We start from the raw sequence: 22,726 nt of genomic DNA, 5'->3' as shown, positions 1-22,726 counted from the left end.
GTCTCATGGGCTCTTCCTCATTCTCTTGGCATCACAATCACACCAGTGGAACATAGAGACTAGCCAAGAACTTAAGAGTTATAAAAGCAAAAGGTGTCAATCAAGATCTGTTTTTAAGAAATAAGTATTCTCCCTTCCCCTCACCCTCCTTCTTTGCTTCATACCCATTCCTCCACTCCCCACCAAGAGGACTCATTTCTTTGGTTTTTCACAATCTGGTTGTGACCTATTAATCAAGGATTATTGCACATTACTCTCCTTTATGAATTCTAAATTCTAGTCAGTCTGGTCTAAGTGTAATGGCCTATACATGGTATTCCATCTCCAGGGAAGGGGAGTGGAAAAAGTGGTGGTGGGGGTGGGGGGAGGATTTGAAGGTAAAGGAACTAATAGCACAGCCACTTACTAGACCTTGGGAAAAATTCTTCATCTTGTCAGTTTTCTCATCTCTCAAATGAGGCTGAAATCTAACTACTCCTTCTCCTCCTCCTCCTTCTTTCTACCCACTTTTATCCCTAAATAACTTCTGGACATTGTCACATACTGTCTTGAGCTGGTTTTTCCCTCAGTCTGCTTCTTCCTCTCTCTCATCATCATCATCATCGTGATCAATGAGGTGATACGGCTTATAATTCTTCTTCAGAAAATTCTGTAAATGCCCTTATACTCCAAACCGTTATTGCCCGCTGACTTCCATCTTTACCGAACTGGCAAATAAATGAAGTATTTCCCCACTTTGGGGGCACTTGTTAGACTCTTTTGGTCTCCTTCATATGACAATAGAGTTTCATAGAGTGAGCAGTCATATGAAGTCATTGGAATTGATGAAGGCATCAATTTCTGTCACCTGATTATTCAGTGTCAATAAGTTGTTGAACATGTCGAGATGGAATTGTTTTAAATGCATATCTCACCTCTGTTGTTTGCTCAGACAAAAAGTGCTCTGACCATACAGGGAACTGATACAGGAAAGAGTCTTGCATCAGTAATGAATAATTTCCTGTCTCTGTAAATTATGGTCAGTATCTTATTTATGTCACTTTATTTGGTGCCTATCCTGTCCAGCTCCTACATTACATCTGTTCTCAAACAAAATACAAAGGTTCTAGAGGGAGGAGGATTCTCTGTAGTCTACAATCCTTGACTCTTTCATTTTTTATTCCTCATCCACATATTCTAACACATGATCCCCCATTTTAAGTGATTCCCAATTTTTAATTGAAGAAAATGAGTATCATATTATATGTTGATTTAGTTAGGATGAATTTCTTAAGTTTCCTAGAATTGCTCTACAATTCATTCTCCAAAACAATAGTGAATAGAAAAACTGCAACTGTTTCATTATGATGTTCTTTACACATCCCCCACTGTAAAGCCCAGTCTTGTGAAATAAAAATGGAGAGTTACTCCTGGGGTACCAGCAGCTGGCTGACTGAGGGAGAGGGTTAGGAGTTTAAAGTTAAAGTTTACAAAGTGTTTTAAAAATATTAGCTCCTTTCATTCACACTAGGAGGCAGGTGCCATTTTAGACCCAAATATAGATATGAGGAAACTGAAATAGATAAAGTGGCTCCTCCAGGATTTCACACCCTGTAAGTGTCTAAGGATGGATTTGAATTCATGCCTTCCTGACTGCAGGTCCAGTACCCTATCCACTGCACCACCTAGCCATCTCTAGACAGCATTGGTTTCAAAATCATGGAAACACTCTTGTATGTGGGTACATTTTTAATCTGTAAAAGTATCCCCACTATTGTTCTCAATATCCCAGTAGAGTAATAGATCTGACCCTAAAGCAAAAGAGAAAACTGTCTGCTGGAGGCTGAGGAGGAGAGGACTAGGCCAGTGTCTGACTGTGAGAAAAGGCATCCCATTTCCTGTGAGCGGAATATGGCTATTGAACTGTGCAGGGGAGGACAGAGACAGGAAACAAGGATGGGGAGGAGCAATGGGGGACAGTTACTGGACAGTTACTGAGCCCAGCCATGACTGGGAACCAGGGAGCCACTGAAGGACAAGAGAAAGGAGCAGTGATATGGAGAAACTCTGATGCCCTGGGGGAGTGCTGACCAAGTCTCTGAGGAGAGGCTGTTGACTGGTGGTTGACATTGTGGTCTAGGTGAGGGAAGTTTTATTTAACTTGTATATCAAATTCTAGAGTGTGAAACATATGACCTTAGAGGTTTTTTAAAAAAAATTGGAGGCCATAGGGTTAAGTGAGTTGCCCAAGGTCACACAGCCTGACAGCTACTAAATGGCTGAGGTCACATTTGAATTCAGGTCTTCCTGACTCCACAGATGGTGATCTATTATCTGTGCCACCCAGTGGCCTCACCTACATGGTTTTTAAAGGATTCTGTGGCTACTCCGTTCACATGGGAATTCAAATCCCAATGTTCCCAGGTCAACTGTGTAGAGTCAATGAGGAAGAAAAATGAGTTTTCCCTTAGTGTAAGGGCCCATCCAAAGACAGGGCACTTTTCATAAATTAATAAGTCAACGAATCAAAAAAAAATACTGATTAGGCATTTGTGATGGAAAAAAGACTGTGCTAAGAGCTGGAGACCCAGGTGAAGCTCCCTACTCTCCAGGAGCTCACCCTCATTATGAGGAGATGTCCCACAGTGGACATTTCTGCGGCAACTTGGATGGAAAGGCTTCACGGTCATCAGGGTGCAGCAGCAAAGTGATGGCAATTTCTCTTCATTAATGTAATTTCTTCTAACCAAACTACCTCAATGGCTGAGGCTGAACCATGTGCCATTGCCAAGAAGTTTGGTAGCCAGCAATGTCTTCAGTAGTTGTGGTAATTGTGCAAATGGGGAGGAGATCCTACAATATTTATATAAACACTAGGAAATGACTTCCTTTTCTTGTGCCAACTCTAACACATACAAATGCTTCATGATGATCAGACACTCATAACAATCACTGTAAATTAGTACGGTGGGTAAAAAGACTCATGAGTGGTAGGAGGGCACTTCAGGTTAGAGAGGAGAGTAACCCTGTTGAAGTCACTGGACATATATGTGAATCACAGCCAGGCTGGTCCCAGTCTGGTGCTGAGCTTTCTTGCCATCTTTGGGGTTTTCAGGGATCATGGGGACAGGGTAGGATCTAACACCACAGTGATACCCCCATTCCAGGGTCCCAGAAGGGTAATGCTGCACTCACACAGCTCAGGGTTCATGGCCATGCAAGAGGCCAGACCACTGGGGCCTGTCCTTTGGGCAGAAGCCTGCCTCCCTACCCGAGCTGTTTTGCATGGCTCACTTCCAGACCCTGAAGCTACTGACGAGAGAAGCTACAAAAAGGCAGCTGGGGAGGAAGATGCTGGGCAGCTCAGAGCTCAGGCACATGGAGATGGGGTCCCAGGCTCAGCTGCTCTTTGTCCTGTTGCTCTGGATCCCAGGTGAGCCAGGAAGAGCAGAGACAGCCCTGTCTTTTGTCCCTCTGGGCAGAATGTGTGGGATTCTGAGGGTCAGAGAGAAAAGGGGGTTCTTCACTGGTGACCATGGGGACAGGGTCCAGTAAAGGAAGGTTTAATTCTCAAAAGTGTCGGAGAGATTCCTCCTGCTTTCAGTACAGACCTGCATTTTCTCACTATTTGTCTTGTGTTTGTGATTCCAGGTGCCAGAGGGGCCATTGAGCTCACCCAGTCTCCAGCCTCTGTGTCTGTGTCTCCAGGAGAGACAGTTACCTTGTCCTGCAGGGCCAGTCAGGGCATTAGCAATAACCTACACTGGTACCAACAGAAAGCAGGCCAGGCTCCCAGTCTCATCATTAGATATGCTTCCACCCTGCAATCTGGAGCCCCATAGCGGTTCAGTGGCAGTGACGCTGGGACAGATTTCTCCCTCAAAATCAGCAATGTGGAGGCTGAGGATGCTGCAGTCTACTACTGTCAGCAGGGCTATAACTGGCCTCCCACAGTGCTACAGCTCTGAACAAAAACCTACCTGGGCAGCTGCTGAGGGAGGCATCATTGCCTATGGCCTTCTCCTTCCCCACAGCTGGGTCAGGGGCAGCTTGTGCAGGCTCCCTCAGAGGAGTGCAATTTCTGGGTCTTAAAGGAAGAGCCTGTGGCTGTGACCATTTCTCATCTGGATTTCTTTCCCAGATAAGAATCATGGAGTGACACAATCTAAATGATTAGATGACATCCCAAACGTGGGTTTCTCTAACCCATAGCTGACCAAAAGTCCCCCTTCTAAATCTTTAACAAGCATTCCTATAGACATTGCTTGAAAACCTCCAGAGCACAGGCACTAGCTACCTAGAGAGCTGGGTGATGCAGTGGGTACGGGCAGGCATGTCATCAAGAAGACTTGAATTCAAATCCAGCCTCAGATACTTCCTAGCTGTGTCATGCTGGGCCAGTCACTCAACCTCAGTTTGCTTTAGTTTTCTCATCTGGAAAATGGGAATCATAATAACATGAACTCCTAAGGTTGTTGTGAGTGTCTAGTGAGATAATAATACCAAACAGTGCCTAGCACTGTGCCTGGTCCTTTGTAAGCACTACAGAAATGTTCACTATTATTGTTATTATTACCACCTCCAGTAATGGATCATCAATTACACTTTTCTGGACATCACCAGGACACAGTGGAGCATATGGATCATCCAAGAGTTTTCTGGTTCTCTTGCCACCTGACATAGTTTTGAGCTGACATTTTGCAAGATATACTTTAGTCTACACCTTCTTAAAAATTCTGTCTTCCCATTTGTTCTTCCCTGCCATATGGTTCTCCATTGACTTGTCTAAGCAACACTAGGTAAACAACATAAGGACCTCAATGATACAAATGAAAACAAAAACATCACAACAAAACTAAAGGCTTCATCAATGGCAAGATAGAGGTTGTTGGGAGTACAGTTGAGAAATTGGATGTTTCACCTCTTCTGTTATATTGCGTTGATGTGCTGGTTGGTTTTACTGAACCGTTACCCCCTACTTATTATTTTTTTCGTATTTGGTATATTTTTTTAAAATATAGGAACAGGTAGAGATAAATTTATAAGCTGATGTAAAAAAGATATCAAGGGGGAGGAGTCAAGATGGTGCTGTGAAAGGAAGGAACTACTGGAGCTCTCACAAATTCTGTCAGATACATCTAAAAAAGTGAATCTGAGCAGATTTGAGAAAGCTGGAAGCCACTTGGAGACTGGGAGGGGCAGGAGCACTTGGACACATGGAAGAGAACCAGACCAAACCAACCGGAAACAGCAGAGGAATCCAGCCAGCATCCCAGTCTGGGAGAGCTCTGTATGAGGGAAACACTGGAGCAAGAACAGGCCAAGGGTGGAAGTACCAGCTACAGCCAGGATCGAGCCCCAGGCCTCTCAATCCAGGATGGGAGTCCGTTGGAGTTACAGGAGACACCACCACAGAGCCTGTGACTGTGGGAGCAGCTAGCCCAGAGGCCTCCAACCCACAGTCTAAACGTCTGAAACTAGCCTTCTTGAACTTCTGGGAGCCATGATGGCCAGGTAAAATGGCTCTCATCCCCCCCTTGAATAAACCAAGAGAACATGACCAAGGGAGAAACAAAGCCAGAGAATTTCGGGAGAGGGCCCTTCTTGTGGTGGAGGAAGGAGACTATTGCTGGAAGAGACATATCCCAGCAGCCCTCACCTCGGCAGATCAATGAAAGTAACTGAGCCCCAGGGGGATAGAGCTAACAAACGTCAACACCAGGACCCCAGACATGCCTTTTCACAGCCAGGGGAAATGGCAGACACCAGCACAGATAAGAGCTGAGACCACCTGTGCTGTAGAGCAGTCCTGGGGAAGAAGAGACTCCCAGCAGCCAGACTACCCCTCCCCCACACCTCATGAAACCACAGGCCATAGCACATAAAGTCAGGGAGCAGGCCCACAGATCCCAAGACAGGAAACTTGGGACAGAGGCCCCTGAGCCCCAGAAACAGAGATCCACTTTAAAAGACAGGAGAAAAAAAAACACCATGAAAAAGCACACTAAGAAGCTTTCAAAGACTATTATGGAGACAGGGAAGATCAAAATACCAATTCAGAAGAGGACAGCATGGAAACTATGCCCACATCTGAAACCTCAAAAGGGAAAGTGAACTGGTCCCCAGACCAAAAAGCATTCCTGGAGGAACTCAAGGAGGACTTTAAAAACAAAATAAAGGAGATAAAAGAAAAAATGGTAAAATGAAAAAAAAATTCACTGATGAAAACAAATCCTTAAAAAGTAAAATCGGTAATATGGTTAAGGAGAATCAGAATACAAATGGGGAAAATGTCTCATTGAAAAGTAAAATCAACCAAATGGAAAAGGAGATTTGGAGGCTAAAGGAAGAAAACAATACTTTAAAAATTAGAATTGGGGAAGTAGAAGTTAGGAACTCTATGAGACATCAAGAATCAGTCAAACAAAATCTAAAGAATGAAAAAATATAAGAAAACGTGGAATATCTGATTGGAAAAACAACTGATCTGGAAAATAGATCCAGGAGAGACAATCTAAGAATTATTCACCTACTGGAAAACCACCATGATAAAAAAAGCCTCGACAGTATCTTCCAAGAAATCCTTAAGGAAAACTTTCCCAAGGTCCTAGAACCAAAGGGCAAAATCGTCATCAAAACAATTCACCAATCACCCCCTGAAAGAGATCCCAAATTGAAAATTCCAAGAAATATTATAGCCAAATTCCAGAACTACCAGGTCAAGGAGAAAATACTGCAGGTATTCAGAAAGAAGCAATTCAAATATCATGGAACTACAGTCAGGATCACACAGGATCTTTCACCTTCTGCATTAAATGACAGGAGAAATTGAAATGTGGTATTCTGAAAGGCAAAGGAGCTTGGACTAAAACCAAGGATCAACTACCCAGCAAAATTGAGCATAATTGTCCAGGAAAAGAGATAGACATTCAATGAAATAAGGGAATTCCAGACATTCCTGATGAAAAGGCTAGAGCTCAATGGAAAATTTGATCTTCAAATACAACACTCAAGGAAAATGGGGGTTGAGGGAACTCTTGTCAACTAATAAGGCAAATTAGTTACATCCTTATATAGGATTATTTTGTTTTATGTATGTTTAATACATATGTCTATCTTGAGAATAATACAGTTATTATGACAATAGAAAGGGATATACATAGATTGTGGGTATCAGTATAAAATAACTGATATAATGATAAAAATATAATTAAGAGATATAAAGAGCTAAGGAGGTAGTAGAAAAGGGTAAATTACATCACATGAGGAGACACAAAAATATATTATAGTAGAGGGAAAGAAGGGAGGGAGAAGAGCGGTATTTGAACTTTACTCTCATCGGATTTGGTTCAAGAAAGGAATAACATACCCTGATAAGTACAGAAATGAAACTTGCCTACAAGCAGTAGGAGGGAAAAGGGGAAAGAAAAGGGAGGGGTGTGGTCAGAAGGGAAAGAAGAAGTAGTAAGGGGAAAAAGGTTAGATAAGGGAGGGGAATCAAGAGGGAGGGTAAACTGAGGAAGGCCACAGTCAAAAGCAAAACTCTATTGATTAGGGGAAGGGAGAAAGGAGAAATAAAGGCATAAACAGAGGGGAAATAGGATGGAGAAAAAGACACAGTTAGTAATCATAACTGTGATTGTGAATGGGATGAACTCTCCCATAAAACAGAAGTATATAGCAGAATGGATTAAAAGCCATAATGTATGTTGTTTACAAGAAACACATTTGAAACAGGGGGATATATACAGGGTAAGGGTAAAAGGCTGGAGTATAGTACATTGTGCTTCACCTAAAGTAAAGAAATAGGGGTAGCAATCCCAATCTCAGGCAAAGCAAAAGCAAAGATAGTTCTAATTAAAAGCAATGAGGAAGGACACTATGTCTTGCTAAAAGGCACCACAAACAATGAAGCAATGTCATTATTCAACATATATGCACCAAGTGGTACAGCATGCAGATTCTTAGAGGAGAAATTAAGGGAGTTACAGGAAGAAATAGACAGCCAAACTATACTAGTGGGGAACCTCAACCTCTCCCTCTCTGAACTTGATAAATCTAACCTCAAAATAAACAAGAAAGAAGTTAAGGAGGTGAATAGAATTTTAGAAAAGGCATATATGATAGACTTCTGGAGAAAACTGAATGGAGATAAAAAAGAATATACTTTTTGTCAGTGGCACATGGCACATACTCAAAAACTGACCATATACTGGGGCATAAAACCCTCACAGTCCAGTGCAGAAAGGCAGAAATAGTCAATGCATACTTTTCAGATCATGATATAATAAAAATTATTTGTAAAAAAGAACCATGGATAAATATACTAAAAATTAATTGGAAACTAAATAACCTAATTCTAAAGAATGAGTGGGCCAAAGAACAAATCACAGAAACAATTAATAACTTCATTCAAGAGAATGACAACAACAAGACAACATACTAAAATTTATGGGACACAGCAAAAGCAGTACTTAGGGGAAGTTTTATATCTCTAAATGCTTACATGAATAAAATAGAGAAAAACTAGATCAATGAATTGGGCATGCAAATGAAAAAGCTAGAAAAAGAACAAATTGAAAATCCCCAATTAAATACCAAATTAGAGTTACTGAAACTCAAAAGAGAGATCAATGAAATTCAAGTAAAAAGAAATTATTAAATTAATAAATAAAACCAAGAGCTGGTTTTATGAAAAAACCAATAAGATTGATAAATCTTTGGTCAATTTGATTTTAAAAAAGAAAGAAGAAAATCAAATTACCACTATCAAAAATGAAAAGGGTGAATTCACCTCCCATGAAGAGGAAATTAAAGCAATAGGAATCATTTTGCCCAATTGTGTGCCCATAAATTTGACAACCTTAGGGAAATGGATGAATACTTATAGAAATGTAAATTGCCCAGCTTAACAGAAGAAGAAGTAAAATACCTAAATAACCCCATCTCAGAAAAAGAAATTGAGCAAGCCATCAATGAACTCCCTAGGAAAAAATCTCCAGGGCCTGATGGTTTTACATGTGAATTCTATCAAATATTTAAAGCACAATTAATTCCTATACTTTTTAAACTATTTGGGAAAATAGGCAGAGAAGGAGTCCTACCAAATTCTTTTTATGATACAAATATGGTACTGATACCCAAACCAGGAAAAGTCAAAACAAAGAAAGAAAATTATTGACCAATTTCCCTAATGAATATTGATGCAAAAAATTAAAATAAAGCATTAGCAAAAAGATTGCAGCAACTTATCATTAGAATGATACACTATGATCAGGTAGGATTTACTCTAGGAATGCAAGGCTGGATCAACATTAGGAAAACTATCAGCATTATTGATCATATCAACAACAAAACTAGCAGAAACCAATGATCATCTCAATAGATGCAGAAAAAGCCTTTGACAAAATTCAACACCCAATCCTATTAAAAACACTAGAAAGCATAGGAATAAATGAAGCCTTCCTTAAAATTAAAAATAGCATCTACCTAAAACCATCAATGAGCATTATTTGTAATGGGGACAAGCTAGATGCATTCCCAAGAAGATCAGGGGGGAAACAAGGATGTCCATTATCACCCTTATTATTCAATTTGGTACTAGAAATGTTAGCTGTAGCAATAAGAGAAGAAAAAGAAATTGAAGGAAGTAGAATAGGCAAAGAAGAAACTAAATTGTCACTTTTTGCGGACGATGTGATGATTTACTTAACGAATCCTAGAGAATCAAGTAAAAAACTACTTGAAATAATAAGCAATTTTAGCAAAGTTACAGTTTATAAAAGAAACCCAAATAAATCCTCAGCATTCCTATACATTACTAACAAAGCCCAACAGCAAGAGATAGAAAGAGAAATTCTATTTAAAGCTAATGTAGACAATATAAAATATTTGGGAGTCTACACACCAAGACAAACCCAGGGCCTGTATGAACATAATTACGAAACACTTCACACAAATAAAGTCACATCTAAATAGATGGAGAAACATCGGTTGCGCACAGTTAGGCCGAGCTAATATAATAAAAATGACAATTTTACCCAAATATATTTACTTATTTAGCACCATACCAAGTGAACTACAAAAAAAATTATTTTATAGAGCTGGATAAAATAATAGCAAAATTCCTCTGGAAGAACAAGAGGTCAAGAATATCTAGGGAATTAATGAAAATACTAGGGAAGGTAGCTTAGGAATACCAGATATTAAACTATACTATAAAGCAGCAGTCATCAAAAGTACTTGGTACTGGCTAAGAAACAGAGTGGTGGATCAGTGGAATAGGTTAGGTACACATGATGTAGTAGTCAACGACTATAGCAATCTACTCTTTGATAAACTGAAAGAATCTAGCTTCTGGGCTAAGAATTCACTATTTCACAAAAACTTCTGGGAAAATCGGAAAACAGTAGGGCAGAAACTGGGCATAGACTCATATCTTACACCATATAACAAAATAAAGTCAAAATGGGTTCATGATTTATGAATAAAGGATGATACTATAAGCAATTTGGGAGAGCAAAGAATAGTTTACCTATCAGATTTATGGGAAAGGAAAGAATTCATGAAACAACAAGAGATAGAGAGCATTACAAAATGCAAAATGAATAATTTTGATTATGTTAAATTGAAAAGTTTTTGTATAAACAAAGCCAATGCAACAAAGACTAGGAGGGAAGCAGAAATTTGGGAAAGAATTTTCATAACCAGTGTCTCTGATAAAGGCCTCACCTCTAAACTATGCAGGGAACTGAGCCAAATTTATAGGAATATAAGTCATTCCCCAATTGGGAAATGGTCAAAGGATATGAACAGGCAGTTTTCAGAGGAAGAAATTAAAGATATCTATAGAGATATGAAAAAATGCTTGAAATCACTACTGATTAGAGAAGTGCAAATCAAAACAAATCTTAGGTACCACATCTCTCCTGTCAGATTGGCTAAAATGACTGTAAGAAATGGGAGGACGGGTTTTGTTTCCACAGAATTGAAGGTGTATCTTTCCCCCCTCCCCCACTCCAGCTTTAGCAGAAACCTGGTCTCAGGTGGGTCAGGTGAAAGGTCAGAGGCTTTTATGCATGCTTAAATGAGCCATTTGAGGAGACCATGACCTAGGCAGTCAGGGGGTTCTATCTGGCCAATGAAAAGCCTGACGGGAGATTCAAGGTGAGGGTCTATTAAAGGACTGGCTTCCATCTGAGTCCTTTGTACTTTCTCCTGTACTCTGTTCAGGGAGGTACCCATTTATTCAGGGGGCAATAAATGTAAACTATAATTAAAAAGTTCCTGACTTCCCAACGAGTCTTGCTTATTCCTAGACAATGTGAGTATGTTTCTAACAATGAAAAAACTGATAAATGATAAGTGCTGGAGACGATTAGGAAAATTGGAACACTGTTACATTGCTGGTGGAGTTGTGAACTGATCCAGGCACTCTGGAGAGCAATTTGGAACTATGCCTAAAGGGCTATAAAAATCTTCATACCCTTTGACCCAGCAATACCACTTCTAGGGCTGTATCACAAAGGGATCACTCCAGCAGGCTCCAAGACATCAACTTCCAGATGACTGCTCAGACTATGTACCCCTTGAATGGGACCCATTGAGACAGGGACAGTTCTACCCCTCCTTGCCAGCAGGAAGAAATTTCATAAACTGAGACTTTTGCCCTTTACCCCAAAATAATTTGGGTCCCATTTGTTTAAGAGGGAAATGATGGGGTTTAGACTGTAGGAATCCCCTTGTACCCCAAAAGACTTTGGGTCCTATTTGTTTGAGGGGGGAATGATGAGGTTACAGTATCTGGGAACCCCTTTGAACCTGATGGATTACAGTCTCTGGGAGGCCCCTTGAACTCTCTTTGAGTCTTCCAACTGGATGTGGCCTTTCCCTAAGGCCACGGGCCTTGCATTATCATTGGGTCCAAGTCTCTGCCTAGCCTAGCCTTCCACTGTCCAGCTGCTTCCCACACTTAATCCTGATCAAAATATCTATACCCTAGCCCAGTTACCCTAGCTCTCTTATTGTCTCATCACCAGGTAGCCTTCAACTATTTCCCACCCTGGAGTCTCACTTCATCTTAGTCCCATCAAGCTCCTCCTTAGACTCCTCCTCAAGAAGCTCCCTAAACCCTTCCTCTAGTCACCCCAGACCACCCCTCAATCCCTCCCACAATCTTTGTGTATATAAGTCTCATCTTGCCTCCATGAAGAAGCTCAGATTCAATCTAGCTCAGCAGATTGAATCTGGCCCGCTTGTGAAAACAGGTGTCACAAAGGGTGGGATTTCTTAAGACAACCCATTATGGCAAACCTTTAATAAACTTTGCCTTTTCCCTTGGGAAAAAAAATGTGCATGCCCTTTGCCACAGCAATACCACTTCGAGGGATGTATCCCAAAGAGATCACACAAGTGGCAAAGGGACCTGTATGTATTTTTAAAAATATATAAAATATATAAATACAATATAATATATAATATAATACAAAGCTACAAATATAATGTATTATTAGAAATATAGAAAATAAAAAAAATTATAGTGGCTCTTTTGTGGTAGCAAAGAATTGGAAATCAAGGGGTGTGTTGGCAACCAAAAATGGGCTCCTTAGCACTTAGTCAACAAGTGCCCTTGACTAGTTTGGCTTTTTCCCCTGAACTGAATGCTGTTTGTATGTTGGACTGGAGTAAGCTTGTCGGCCCCTTCACCTTGCTTCCCTTGCTTAAGCTGATGGAAAGAACCTGTGCTTTCCTGGTCAACCCCTTCACCTTGCTTAAGCTGATGGAAAGAACCTGTGCTTTCCTGGTCAACCCCTTCACCTTGCTTAAGCAGATTGAACGAACCTGTGCTTAACCCGGCAAACCTTACACCCCCACAGAAGCCGGATGGTTAAAAACAGCTTCCGTTGGAGCCAGAGGCTGCTATAGCTACAGCCACAGCCAAAGCTGAATCAGGAGCTGCCAGTAGCAGAGCTGACCTACGGGAAGAAGCTGAACAAGGACTTGAGGCCAATGGGTAATCTTTTTACCATAGAGGGGGAAGCATGATTTTGTTTTACACCATCATGCTTCTCTGTAGCCTCCTGGTTACTCTTGTGAGGCGTACTTATTGGGCCTGGAAGCTTTTGATCAATACGTAAAAATGGGGATGCTGGTTCATGGGTTGGTTACTGTGGAGCCTAAATATATGCTTTGATTCTTCTGCCTCCTACTTTGAGAGTTTCTTATATCCAGCGGTTCCAAACCTTTCAGACATATATATATATATATATATATATGATCCTCTTTGAGATTATAAACTCTGCCCTCCTAATACATTTGGCGATGAGGATGGGATCGCTAGGTATAAGATCTCTATTTAGAAGCAGAAGAATTTCAGAAGAAGAGATGAATATCCCAGGGTGGGAGGATCTAATTTATTCCTCCCTAGCAAAAGAATTGGCTAAAAAAGCTGGACCCTGTGAAAACTGGGAACCAAGGCTACAGAGGGGAGATCCTAGGGATTTGGAAAGGTGTTTACAAGAAGTTGGGTTTCAGTCAGGGGCATCACTATCTAGGCAAAGCTGGATAGTGTTATCAGCCTACCGGCTAGTATACAAAAGATTGAGATTAAGTGAAAGAGATGGGGGCACTCCTACCCCACAGCAAGAAGGGGAATCTCAGATAGCAGGAGAACAAACTGACTCAAATGAGAACTTTTCTATTAATGTGGCTAGGAGCAACAGGAGACCAAATAAGCCAAGAGTGCATTCCAACCCAGCCCAGACAGAGCCTGACTGCCTGCTTCGTCCTTGCCATGGTGGCAGGGGAAGTGAGTGGGGGGAAAATGAGACAACGTTAGGGGCTGAGGCACAAAACACTACTAGGGTTCAGGACATCCCTCACACAGAGAATGGGAGATGGTTAAATGATCAGACAAGGGCTTGACCCATACAAAGGAGGAAGACAGAAACCCCAGGTGAAGATTCAGTTACAAGGGAAATTCAGGAAGATTTTTCACCGCAAGAGGTCACAGATATTTTGAGTAGATTCAGCCAAGGAATAGGAGAACCATTAATACCTTGGATGGTAAGACTCAGTGATCAAGGGGCCAGTGGAATATCAGTAGATAAGAGGGACTGTATGAGATTCATAGGTATCAGCCATGATCCTCTAGTTCAACAAGCTTTTAGGGAACATCATCAGCAAGGAGATGGTGATAGCAGGACTACTCTGTTGGCGTTAGCCGCTGTGGGATGCAATAAGAATGCTACTGATTCTATGTGGCCCACTGAGCACAGACCCTGGTATTCACTTAGAGATTGTATCATGAGACTAAAGGAGGAGGTAATGAAGACTGCTATCATGATAGGAACTGCAGACAAATATTACAATGATCCAATGGGACTGCCTCATAGGAATTTAATAATTAGGACAGCTCCCCCTGCTTATAAACAACTAATTTTGATTTTATTACTTGGGGAAGTAGGGAGCCATCTTACAACAGTGATAAATAAGATTTTACAGTTACATGACTTAGGTGACTGGGGAAGGGATAGATCTCCTCGAGAGAGAAGGGTGAATAACCAGCAAACTTGGTGCCAAAAGAGAGTAACAAGGAAAGAAATGTTTACTGCTCTATTGAGAGCAGGGGTAAGTTTTGAAATGATAGATGGCATTCCAACCAATGAATTGTACAGAATGTACCAGGATAAAGGACTTGATAACAGGAGAGATAGGGAAATAAGAACTGCTCCTGCAAATGCTACAGACGTTGAACCTTCATACCCAAGTGAATCACAAGAAAGGGAATACTAGGGAACAGGCCGAGCCCCAGTCCAAGTTAAGGAGATACACAGGCTGGATTGCAGACCTCACATTAACTTGACCATATATTGGAAAAATGGGTCAAGTATGGTAACTGAGGCATTAATAGATACTGGGGCCGAGGCTACCCTTATTTATGGAAATCCAGACAAGTTCAGCCATGGAACTCCTATTACCATTACAGGACTAGGAGGGACTGAAATATCAGCCAGGCAAGTTAAATTAATGATGAAAATTGGGCAATTGCCCAACAAAGAATATAGTGTGGTTATTGTGCCTATTCCCGAATACATCATTGGAATAGATATATTGAAGGGTATGACCTTAAATTTACCCGAAGGGAAATACCAATTTGCTGTGAGGAAAATAGGCATTAATGCAGTCTTAGTGGGGAAAATCAAGATGGATCCAATCACTTTGCCCGAACCTTCTAAAATAATTACTTTGAAGCAATATCGTGTGCCAGGTGGGCAAGATGAAATTGCCAACACAAGGGGATGCCCATCAATTGGGGAATGGCTGAATAAGTTGTGGTATATGAATGTGATGGAATATTATTGTGCTATAAGAAATGGGGAAGGTATGGACTTCATAATAAACTGGAAAAGATTATGTGATATAATGCGGAGTGAGTGGAGCAGAACCAGGAGAACATTATACACAGCCATGGATATATTGATTCTGTGATGACTAACCTTGATAGACTTGGCTCTTCTCAGCAATACAAGGTTCAAAGACAACTCCAATGGACTCATGATGGAGAGAGCTATCTACATCCAGAGAAAGAACTATGGAGTCTGAATGCAGATTGAGGCAAACTATTTGCTCTCCTTTTTTTTCTTTTGTCTTTTTTTCTCTTTTGTTTTTGTGTTTTTGGTTTTGTTTCTTCTTTCTCATGATTCATTCCATTACTCATAATTCTTCTTTTACAATTTGACTACTGTGTAAATAAGTTTAATGCGAAGTTATATGTAGAAATATATCAGATTCCATGCTGTCTTGGGGAGGGGGACAAAGGGGGGAAAGAAAATCTGGAACTCAAAATCATGCAGAACTGAGTGTTGTAAACTAAAAATAAAAAAATTGTAATTAAAAATAAATATAAAGAATTTATTAAAATATATCAAAAATTTAAGTCAAAATAAAGTATTCATAATACAGAATTTATGGATGGATCCATATGGATGGATTCCCTTTGTTGAAAAGAAAAACAAATTTAAAACATTGCCCCTTCTTTCTTTCTTTAGTTTTTATTTTAAGAGGAGTCTTAGTAAGTAGAAGAACTGGATGGGATATGTTTATAAATTAATATCAAAAATTTAACATAATAAAAAATTAATAAGCAAAATAGTCATATGATAGAATTTATAAGTAGTTATACACCTTTTTTGGAAAAAAAAATCCCCATTCCTCCCCTCCACACACAGACCCTGCCTAAATGCTAGAGGAGAAAGAATCAACACATTTCATTTGACTAAAGATCTTTGAGGACAAGGGTTCTTTAGCCTCATTTTGAACCTCCAGTGCCTAGCACATATTAGGTACTTACTCCACGATAACTGATTTATGAATGGATTGATCCTATGCCACCCCTCTTGCCCTGTTCTCATAGGAGTTCATCTCATGTGGTCAATCTACTGTGCAAGGCCCTTCCTCACTGTCTTGGTATCACAATCACACCAGTGTAACATAGAGACTAGCCAAGAACTTAAGAGATATAGAAACAAAAGGTATCAATAAAGATCTGTTTTTAAAAAATAAGTATACTTCCTTCCCCTCCCCCTCCTTCCTTTCTCCATATCCATCACCCAGTCTGCACCAAGAGTTCATTCAATTGGCTTTTGACAATCTGGTTCTAACCTATTAATCAAGGTTTATTGCACATTACTCTCCTTTATGAATTCTAAATTCTAGTCAATCTGGTCTAGGTGTAATGGCCTTCCATCTCCAGGGTGGGGCACTGAGAAAGGGTTGGGGATGGGGGGGGAGGGGAGGTGGGGTGGCGATTTGAAGGTAAAGGAACTGGATTTGAACCAGTAGCACAGCCACTTACCAGACCTTTGGCAAATTTCTTCATCGTCAGTTTTCTTGCCTCTAAAAGGAGGCTGAAATCTGATTCCTCCTTCTCTTCCTCCTCCTCCTCCTTCTCTCCATCTACTTTTATCCCTAAATAGCCTCTGGACATTGTCAAATTGTGTCTTGAGCTGGTTTTTTCCTTAATTTGCTTTTTGCTCTTTCTCATCATCATCATCATCACCATCAATGAGATGATACTTCTTTAAATTCTCCTTCGGAAATGAATTTATAATCCACACTGTTATTGCCCTTGACTTCCTCTTTGTCCACTTCGGAAGTAAATTCAATATTTCCCCACTTATTTTAGCATGTTTTGGTCTCTTTTGGTCTTCTTTATATGACAATAGAGTTTCATGGGATTAACGTTCATATGAACTCATTTCAGTTGAAGCCAGTGTCATTTTCTGCCATCTGATTATTTCCTGTCAACAGCAGGTTTGACCATGTCAAGAAGGAATGGGATTAAATGCATGTCTCACCTTTCTCATTTACTCAAACAAATAAGCAGTCTGAAGTGAAACAGTAATGAGTCTCACCTCAGGAGTGAGTGATTTCCTGTCTCTGGAAAATATGATCAGTATTTTATTTTTAATTTATTTGGTGCTAATAATATCCTGATTCTCCAGCATCTTTTCTCAAAGAAAATACGAAGGCTCTAGAGGGAGGAGGATTCTCTGTAGTCTCCAATCCTTGACTCTTTCATTCCTTATTCCTCATATTCTAACATATTTTCCTCCATTTTAATTGATTCCCAATTTTTAATTGAAGATGTGTAGGTAATCATATGTTGATTTAGTGTAGAAGGATTTCTTAAGTTTCCTAGAATTTCTCTAAAGTTTCTTCTTCAAAACAATAGTGAGTGGATAAAGTCCAGTTGTTTTGCTATGATGTTCTTTACACATGCCCCTCTGTAAAATGCCCAGGCCATTCTTGTGAAATAAAAATGGAGAGCTACTCCTGAGACACTGGCAGCTGGCTGCCTGGAGGAGAATGCTAGGAGTTTGAAGTTAAAGTTTACAAAATATTCTATAAAATATTAATACTTTTCCTCCACACACCCACACTGGGAGGTGTTTGCCATTTTTATCCCGATATGGACATGAGGAAGCTAAAATAGACAGAGGAAAAGTGACTTGTCCAGGGTTTCACAACCAGTAAGTGTCTGAGGCTGGATTTGAATTCAGGCTTTCCTGATTCCAAGTCAGTACCCTATCCACTGCACCACCCAGCCATCTCTAGACAGCATTGGTTTCAAAATAATGGAAATACTCTTGTCTGGGGTGGGGGGGGGGTACTTTTAATCTGTAAAAGTATCCCCACTGTTCTTCCCAACATCCCAGAAGAGTAATAGATCTGATCCTGGAGCAAAAGAGAGAACTGTCAGCTAGAGGCAGAGGACAGGATTATTGACACCAGGGGCCAGGGTCTAACTGTGAGAAAAGGCCTCTCATTTCCTGTGAGCAGAGTATGGCTATTGGACTGTGCAGGGGGAACAGACAGGAAACAAACATGGGGAGGAGCAATGAGGGACAGTTACCGGGCAGCTACTAAGCCCAGCCATGACCAGGCACCAGGGAACCACTGAGGGGCAAGAGAAAGGAGCAGTGATGGAGAGAAGCTCTGATGCCCTGAGGGAGCCCTAGCCAAGTCTCTGAGGAGAGGCTGCTGTGAGAGAAGTTTCCTTTAACTTGTATATAAAATTCTAAATTGTGAAACATATGACCTTAGGGGTTTTTAAAAAAAAATTGGAGGCCCATCCAAAGACACGGAACTTTTCATAAATGAATAAATCAATGAATCAAAAATAAAATACTGATTAGGTATTTGTGATGGACAAAACACTGTGCTAAGAGCTGGAGACCCAAGTGAAGCTCTAAGATGGTCTCTACTCTCCAGCAGCCCACCCTGCAATATGGGGAGATTTCCCACAGGGGAGATTTCAGCTTCATCTTGGATGGAAAGGCTTCACGGTCATCAGGGTGCAGCAGCAAAGTGATGGTAATTTCTCTTCATTAATGTAATTTCTTCTAATCAAACTACCTCAGTGGCTGAGGCTGAACCATGTGCCATTGCTAAGGACTTTAGTAGCCAGAAATGTCTTCAGTAGTTGTGATAATTGTGCAAATGGGGAGGAAATCCTACAATATTTGTATGAACACTAGGAAATGACTTCCTTTTGTTGTACCAACTCTAATACCTACAAATTCTTCACGATGATCAGGCACTCATACTAATTACCGTGATTGGTAGAGAGTGCAATAAGAATCATGAATGATGGGTGGGTGCTTCAGTCTAGAATGGAGGGTAACCCTGTTAAAGTCACTGGACATATATGTAAATCACTGCCATGCGGGTCCAAGTCTGGTCCAGAGCTTTTATGCCACCTTTGAGGTTTTCAGAGCTCAGGGGGACAGGGTAGTATCTAATACCACAGGGATACCCCCATCCCAAGGTCCCACAAGGGCAATGCTGAACTCACACAGCTCACGGTTCTGGGTTATCCAAGAGGCCAGATGACTGGGGCCTGTCCTTTGGGTAGAAGCCTCCCTCCCTGAGCTGTTTTGCATAGCTCACTCCCAGACCCTGAAGCTGCTGATGAGAGCAGCTACAAAAAGGCAGCTGGGGAGGAAGATGCTGGGCAGCTCAGAGCTCAAGCACATGGAGATGGGGTCCCAGGCTCAGCTGCTCTTTGTTCTGTTTCTCTGGATCCCAGGTGAGCCAGGAAGAGCGGAGACAGCCCTGTCTTTTATTCCTCTGGGCAGAACTCAGAATGTGTGGGATTCTGAGGGTCAGAGAGAAATGGGGGCGTTTCACTGGTGATCAAGAGGGCAGGGCCCTGCACAGCAAGGTTTCATTCTCAACACTGTCAGAGAGATTCCTCCTGCAGCAAGTACAGACCTACATTTTTCTCATTATTTACCTTGTGTTTGTGATTCCAGGTGCCAGAGGGGCCATTGAGCTCACCCAGTCTCCAGCCTCCGTGTCTGTGTCTCCAGGAGAGACAGTTTCTTTGTCCTGCACGGCCAGTCAGGGCATTAGCAATAACCTACACTGGTACCAACAGAAAGCAGGCCAGGCTCCCAGGCTCATCATTAGATATGCTTCCACCCTGCAATCTGGAGCCCCATCACGGTTCAGTGGCAGTGGCTCTGGGACAGATTTCTCCCTCAAAATCAGCAATGTGGAGGCTGAGGATGCTGCAGTCTACTACTGTCAGCATGCCTATAACTGGCCTCCCACAGTGCTACAGCTCTGAACAAAAACCTACCCGGGCAGCTGCTGAGGGAGGCATCACTGCCCAGGGCCCTCTCTTTCCCCACAGCTGGGTCAGGAGTAGCTTCTCTGGGCTGTCTCAGGTAGGGAGAGGTTTCTTGTTCTCAGAGGAAGAGTCTGTGGCTATGACCATTTCTGAGCTGGATTTCATTCACAGACAAGAATCATGGAGTGACACAATCTAAAAGATGAGATGACATCCCAATAGTGCATTTCTCTAACCCACAGCTGACCCTAAGTCCCCTTTCTAAATCTTCAACAAGCATTCTTACAGCCATTGAGTGAAGACCTCCAGTGCAGGAGATTTAGCTACCAAGGGAGCTGGGTAATGCTGTGGGTACAGCAAGCCTTGTTATCAAAAAAACCTGAGTTCAAATCCAGCTTCAGACACTTCCTAGCTGTGTCATGCTAGGCAAGTCACTTAACCTCTGTTTGCCCTAGTTTTCTCATCTGGAAAATGGGAATCATAATAGCACCAACCACCAGGGGTGTCGTGAGGGTCCAGTGAGATAATAACAGTAAAAGTGCCTACCACTGTGCCTGGCACTTAGTAAGCACTAGAGAAATGTTCACTGTTGTTATTATTGCCTCCTCCAGTAATGGATCATCAGTTACACTTTTACATGGTTCTCGTTGCCAAGGAATCTGTTCTCAGTTTATACCTAAAGCCTGCCTCACTGCATCTTCCACTCTCTGCTTATCTTTCTGTGGTTTGCATCCAGGCAGAAGAAGTCATATCCATCTGCCTTTTGGGTGCTTGAAGGCAGTCCTTACACGGCCCCTTGGTGGTCCTCCCCCAAGTATCCTTCAGGCAACCTTCCTTCTCTTGGCCTCTGGTCCTTTTCCCAACCTGGCTGCCTTGTTCTGCCTGGACGCCAACCTGTATGAGTCCGTTCTAAAGTGGGGCACCCAGGAAGGAAAGCATTAATCCAGAGGTGCTTTGACCAGGGCAAGACTAGACACTGGGACCTATGATGAAGTGGGTTACCCACCTCTCAACTGAGAAGGGATGGACACAAAGTACAGAGACATACATATAAGGCATGGGTACTCTGTGGATTCATTTTGTTTGACTGTGTTGATTTATGGTTTCACTAAGGCAGAATACCATGAAAGCATGGCAGTCTGCCCAACACTCACTGGAGTCTGGTCCTTCCAGGTGTGTCAATGGCAACTCTGTCAGCCCTGCCTATGCAATGATGCCCCTTTTGTCATGTCCTTCATAAGTGCACTTCCAGGGCTCCCTCCAAACCATTGGGACCCTTCTTCCCTTTTCTGGACATCACCAGGACACAGTGGAGCTTATGAATCATCCAACAATTGTCTGGTTCTCTTGGCACCTGCCATACTTTTTTTATTTTACTTTTTTTTGGAGAGGGGAAGGCAGGGCAATTGGGGTTCAGTGACTTGCCCAAGGTCACACGGTTAGTAAGTGTGTCAAGTGTCTGAGGCCGGATTTGAACTCAGGTCCTCCTGACTCCAGGGTGGGTGCTCTACTCACTGCACCACCTATCTGCCATAGTTTTGAGCTGAGATTTTGCATGATATACTTTAATCTACCCCTTCTTAATAATTCTTTGTTTCCGTTTCTTCTTCCCTTCCAGATTCCTCTCCCCTGACTTCCCTAAACAAAACTAGGAAAACCAGACAGATAAGGATCATTATACTTTACTCTATTTTATAAATTCTAAATTCGAGTCAATATGGTCTACGTGTAATGGCCTATACATGGTATTCCATCTCCAGGGAAGGGGAGTGGAAAAGGTGGCAGGGGGCGGGGAGAATTTGAAGGTAAAGGAACTAGTAGCACAGCCACTTACTAGACCTTGGGAAAATTTCTTCATCTTGTCAGTTTTCTCATCTCTCAAACGAGGCTGAAATCTAACTCCTCCTTCTCCTCCTCCTCTTTCCCTCCACCCACTTTTATCCCTAAATAACATCTGGACATTGTCAAATACTGTCATGAGCTGTTTTTTCCCTGAGTCTGCTTCTTCCTCTCTCTCATCATCATCATCATCATCAATGAGGTGATACGGCTTATAATTCTTCTTCAGAAAATTCTGTAAATGCCCTTATACTCCAAACCGTTATTGCCCCCGACTTCCATCTTTGCCCAATTGGCAAATAAATGAAGTATTTCCCCACTTTGGGGGCGCTTGTCAGTCTCCTTTGGTCTCCTTCATATGACAATAGAGTATCATAGAGTGAGCAGTCATACGAAGTCATTGGAATTGATGAAGGCATCAATTTCTGTCACTTGATTATTCAGTGTCAATAAGTTGTTGAACATGTCGAGATGGAATTGTTTTAAATGCATATCTCACCTCTGTTGTTTGCTCAGACAAATGAGTAGTCTGACCATACAGGGAACTGATACAGGAAAGAGTCTTGCATCAGTAATGAATAATTTCCTGTCTCTGTAAATTATGGTCAGTATCTTATTTATGTCACCTTACTTGGTGCCTATCCTGTCCAGCTCCTAGTACATCTTTCCTCAAAGAACATACAAAGGCTGTAGAGGGAGAAGGATTCTCTGTAGTCTACAATCATTGACTCTTTCAATTTTATTCCTCATCCACATATTCTAACATATGTT

General features: G+C 41.6%; 1 gene segment (V, D, J or C); it reads left to right on the top strand.

The window, feature by feature from the left end:
- Positions 1-3,264: 3,264 nt before the first annotated feature.
- Positions 3,265-20,113, top strand: LOC118842757. The segment is given in 2 exon segments: positions 3,265-3,412; positions 19,797-20,113. Coding segments are annotated over 2 exon segments (465 nt in total).
- Positions 20,114-22,726: the final 2,613 nt, after the last annotated feature.

The sequence above is a fragment of the Trichosurus vulpecula genome, chromosome 3, assembly GCF_011100635.1.
Source record: "Trichosurus vulpecula isolate mTriVul1 chromosome 3, mTriVul1.pri, whole genome shotgun sequence".
Lineage (NCBI taxonomy): Eukaryota > Metazoa > Chordata > Mammalia > Diprotodontia > Phalangeridae > Trichosurus > Trichosurus vulpecula.
This window is presented reverse-complemented; position numbering and strand designations above follow the sequence as displayed.